Source organism: Penaeus japonicus, unplaced genomic scaffold, assembly GCF_977035675.1.
Source record: "Penaeus japonicus unplaced genomic scaffold, GWHDUDI00000001_assembly GWHDUDI00000030, whole genome shotgun sequence".
NCBI lineage: Eukaryota > Metazoa > Arthropoda > Malacostraca > Decapoda > Penaeidae > Penaeus > Penaeus japonicus.
Genome location: NW_028234432.1, coordinates 36,403,789 through 36,408,788, shown reverse-complemented (window position 1 = coordinate 36,408,788; position 5,000 = coordinate 36,403,789). Strand labels below are relative to the sequence as shown.

General features: G+C 42.5%; 1 protein-coding gene across 1 annotated transcript in view; it reads left to right on the top strand.

The window, feature by feature from the left end:
• LOC122242749 (uncharacterized) overlaps positions 1-5,000 on the top strand; it is a 38,065-nt gene that overhangs the window by 26,814 nt on the left and 6,251 nt on the right. The window contains exons 2-7 of the mRNA XM_086554794.1: positions 1,117-1,670; positions 2,351-2,663; positions 3,078-3,170; positions 3,553-3,660; positions 3,926-4,131; positions 4,376-4,457. Of these exons, the coding sequence (XP_086410920.1) occupies positions 1,117-1,670; positions 2,351-2,663; positions 3,078-3,170; positions 3,553-3,660; positions 3,926-4,131; positions 4,376-4,457 (1,356 nt within the window). The remainder of the gene's footprint in view (positions 1-1,116; positions 1,671-2,350; positions 2,664-3,077; positions 3,171-3,552; positions 3,661-3,925; positions 4,132-4,375; positions 4,458-5,000) is intronic.

The following is a 5,000-nucleotide window of genomic DNA, read 5'->3' as shown; positions in this document are numbered from 1 at the left end:
TTGGAAAAAAAATGAACAGACACTGTAACTGGTAAGACGCGTTAGCTGGTAATACTGGGGCTCGGTCGGTTATCGTATGTGTGTGTGTGTGTGTGTGTGTGTGTGTGTGTGTGTGTGTGTGTGTGTGTGTGTGTGTGTGTGTGTGTGTGTGTGTGTGTGTGTGTGTGTGTGTGTGTGTGTGTGTGTGTGTGTGTGTGTGTGTCTTTGAAGTAACTGTAATGTAACCATAATACACGTCAAAATTAAAATGGCGAGTTGGTTATGTTATGATGATACAAGCGTTAAAAACTTTCAATGATGTGGCGAACGAAGCTAAAATTTGAGTGTAACGTATTTACAAAACTTTGTAATTACAGCTTCTTAATAATTTGCGGTCATGGTTTCTCACAAAAAATAGTTAAGACTTGTAACGGAATATCGATAGTTAAAGGAAGATAATACTTTAATTAATCCAACTCATAAGACACATTGACATGACAAGAGAAACTGAGGATAATCAAGCAATGCTAACAAGTTTTTGACTTGTTTGACTGTGCGGGAAATACCCATCCTTATGCGCGATGCTCGGTGCCTGTCCCCAACAGGATCGAGCAGACTATTGATCTAAGGGTTGTACACACGTGTATATACATATATATGTACACACACACATGCATACATATACTCAAACGCATGTATATGTACACACACACACACACACACACACACACACACACACACACACACACACACACACACACACACACACACACACACACACACACACACCACACACAACACACCACACACACACACACACACACACGTGTTTCGCTATATATATATATATATATATATATATATATATATATATATATATATATATATATATATATATATATATATATATGTATATATGTGTGTGTGCGTGTGTGTGTGTGTGTAATACTTACATATGTGTAAAAACGTGTGCATTACGAACTCAATTGTATGTCTACGCATTCGTAAACAACTCCCTTAGCATTCCGACACATCACCACCAGCTTCCTTTGCTTGGAATCCTCTGAAGGACAGGCCAAAGGACGCGCCTAAAGCCCATCTCCTGAAGCCTCTCTCTCTCTCCCTCTCTCCCTGCAGGTGAAGATGCCCGGCGCGACGGCGACCCGGGAGCCGCCCAACGAGCGCCGCCGGATTCCCAAGCGGTCGTCGTCCTCCGCCAGCAGCCTGCAGAGGGAGCCACCGGGCAGCAGCAGCAACGTCATCGTTACAGGCTACACGTCAGTCAACACGGACCTGCCCCCCCTCACCTGCTCGGACGTCCTCCTCAAGGCCACCAGGGATGCGTCGTCCGACTCTCAGAGCCGCCCTCGGGATAGCCCCGGAGGCTCCCCGGGATCTACATCGTCAGGAGTGTCCTCCATGGAGTCCTCGTCGCTGCAGAGGAAGCTCCCTCGTTCCGCCGCCAAGAGGTCCTCGTCCATGCACCAGCCGCGACCGTCCTCGGCCAACGGACTCAGAGGAGCTTCGACGTCGGACACTTCCTCGGTGTCCTCATCCCCCGATAGCGAGAGCCTCGACGAGGACGAACTCACCTGCGCCATCTGCCTGGACCTCCTCCACCGGCCGCGCTCCCTCCCCTGCGGACACTCCTTCTGCCTCGTCTGTCTGCAGAACTATGTCAATTCGTGTAGGTGCGTGGACACGGTCGATTCTTTGTAGTTCGATTGCATTCGTGATGATACGAAGAAGTCAAGGGTCCCTCAGCATCCGTTACTGATCACGGATGGAACTACTGGTACACATCCAAGAGGGATCAAAGCTATGTGTACATTTCGTCTCTCTCTCTCTCTCTCTCTCTCTCTCACTCTCTCTCTCTCTCTCTCTCTCTCTCTCTCTCTCTCTCTCTCTCTCTCTCTCTCTCGTCTCTCTCTCTCGTCCTCTCTCGTCCTCTCTCTCTCTCTCTCTCTCTCTCTCTCCTCTCTCTCCTCTCTTCTCTCTCTCTCTCTCTCTCTCTCTCTCTCTCAGCTCTCTTCTCTCTCTTCTCTCTCTCTCTTCTCTCTCTCTCTCTCTCTCAGCTCTCTTCTCTCTCTCTTCTCTCTATTCTCTCTCCTCTCTCTCTCTCTTTCTCTCTCTCTCTCTCTCTCTCTCTCTCTCTCTCTCTCTCTCTCTCTCTCTCTCTCTCTCTCTCTCTCTCTCTCTCTCTCTCTCTCTCTCTCTCTTTCTTTCTCTCTCTCTCTCTCTAATAATCATCCTTGCAGTTTTAGAAATTAGATAATTGTTATCTACCATGTTTACCTCAGTTATTTCCAGCTGTCCACTGCACATCCGCCCATGATGACACACTCGTAACCACATCTGACGTTCCCTCCAGGATGATGTTCACGTGCCCGTCATGCAGAGCAGCAGCGCAAGTTCCGCACGAGGGCGTCGTGGGGTTACCTACAAACAGGGTGCTAGCGAAGGGGGCGCAACTGATACGACGGCGGCGGCAGTGCGGTGATACGCCCGTGTGTTTCAAATGTCAGACGGCAGTGGGCGTTAGTGAGTGCGGACACTGTGGGCGGACGTGGTGCGATATTTGTGGTGGCAACCATGCTGTGAGTGTGCGAGATGCTGTGGTTGAACTCCAAGAGCGTTTGGTGGCAGCGCGTGACACCCTCTTCTATCGCGCCGAAGAAGACGAGGTAAAGTGAAGCCAGCCTTAGCTTCTGGACAACTGTCTTGGAAGCACTTATCCAGAAGGGAGTTCGAGGACAGGGAATTGCGCTTTGATTTCCGTTGATTAGAATCTGAAAAGAGTTTTTTTTTTCTCCTCAATAAGTAGAGGAATTTGAACTACATAAATAACAGAGGGCCATGTCAGAACTCTATTAAAGGAATCATTTATGTAAATGATTCGAGTCATTTAATATTTGAATAATTTTTTTTCATGATATTTAAAGTTGTTTTGATACGATGATACTTATTGTTCACGCAGGCTGTTTTCAATAGTCCCAGAACTCATAGAATTTATGTATGATGTACTTGCGTCAGTTAAGACTTGCTCTAGCTTCAGTTAATCTTTATCTTCATATATTCCAAATGCTTCTTTATGACAGATCCGCTTCGATAAACTTGAGGAAAATATCAAGGACGCGGTGACAGAGCGCATAGAGCAGGCGAATGAAGACGGACGTCGACTAATCTCTCAGGTATTCGCAGGTGGAATTTATAGTTCACTACGTACTTACATTAATAACCTGTGTAAGTACTCATAAACGGTGGCCTGCTTACTCATTTTGATCTGTATGAGTCCTTGTATTCGTTCGTTAAATATCTGCTACTCATTTTACTTTGGATAATTACTCGCTATACTGAAGACGTTTTGTCCTGTGTAAGTGTTCATATTCTTTACATATATTTACCGACGTACAGTTACTTTTGCTTTACACACTCGTTTTCGTTGAGAGATTACTGATATTTTTGTTGAATAATGTTCTGTTTTAAGATTTGTTCATCAAATATAAACTTAGAATGAGTAAAGTACAAAGAACTTTTATGATTCATTAGGCTACAGTATGAAATGGATTGCAGGTGCAGGAAATGCGAAAGGACAACCAGCAACGGTCAGAGAACCTTTCCGAAGATATTGCAGATTTATTAAGAACAAAAATTTCCTTAAAGGAAGATGTGCCATTAGAGGTAAATCAGAGGAAATTAACTATCTCTTCTGTTTATAAATTACATTGTAATTAAACGTTAGAACTTAGAATCCAGTGATAAGTTACGCAATTTATTATGGAATTCAGAAACTGACGCAGTTAAAGAAGATGCTGCCGTTTTGATAAGAAGATAAAATCAGATATAATAATTAAGTAAACCTTTGAGCTAAACATTCTTGCTCAATGGATTTCTTTTATATCTATCATAGTACATAAGCTGTATTTCAACCTCATTTTCATTACAGTGGAAACAAGTAGGAAAACTACACGCTAAGCTCTCCCATCTCGTAAAGGCTGTATCAGCTGCCAAGGGACCTCGAGTGACACTTGATGAAACCTCCTTCTCCTTGAACACGCCGTCGGTGGAAACCTTCGAGGACCACCTAGAGGGGAAGACCGAGGAGGAGGATGAGAAACAGGTCATGCATAAGGATTACAGTCTTCTCTACAGGTGAGGTGTGGGTTTGCTTTTGTCGTGATCGTAATAGTGCAAGTAGGATTATGAAAGGAGGATTATAAAAGAGGAATCATAAATGGAGGATTATAAGGTGTCTAGGGTGGTGGTTTTGGGGGTATTTCAGTGTGACAGTAAGAGTGCACTAAGGGTGATTAAGAGAGGTCTCGAAGAGTGCTATTGAGTATTTCAATGTGACTATAAGAGTGTATTAAGGAAGACTGTGAGGTGTTTTGAACAGTGGTTTAGAATACTTGAGTGTGAATGTAAGAGTGTGTTTAGAAGGACTGCCAGGTGTTAGAAGTGGTTTAGAATACTTTAGTGTGAATGCAAGAGTGTATTAAGGAAGATTGTGAGTTGTTGAGAGTGTTCTTTTTATTAAGATCGTTGCAGTCTGTTTAGGAGGTTTATATTGTGTAGGATCATGTTTAAAAAAAGTTTATTACCATAGAACACGCAATCATCAGTATTTAATTATAAACTACTTTTCTGTTTTCATTAATTCATTCAAATCATGCATGCAACATACCAAATTGTAACGTCTGTTTCTTTTTTGCTAGATATTTCGAAAGTGATTTAATAAAACTTGTATATAATCGCGTACTATTTCTTCTGTGCAATATATACATATACTTTTTTAAATACCTATATGATTATAATCAATCATGAAAGAAAAAAAAAATGTGGATATGCATGTTTTTACTAGACTAAAACGCCGTCAAATATCAGAATCATTATCTTCACCACTATCAAAATAGAATAATTATTTTCACCATTATCAAAACAATATAATCATTATCTTCACCACTATCAAATCATCAGAATCATTATCTTCGCCACTATCAAATCATCACAATCATTATCTT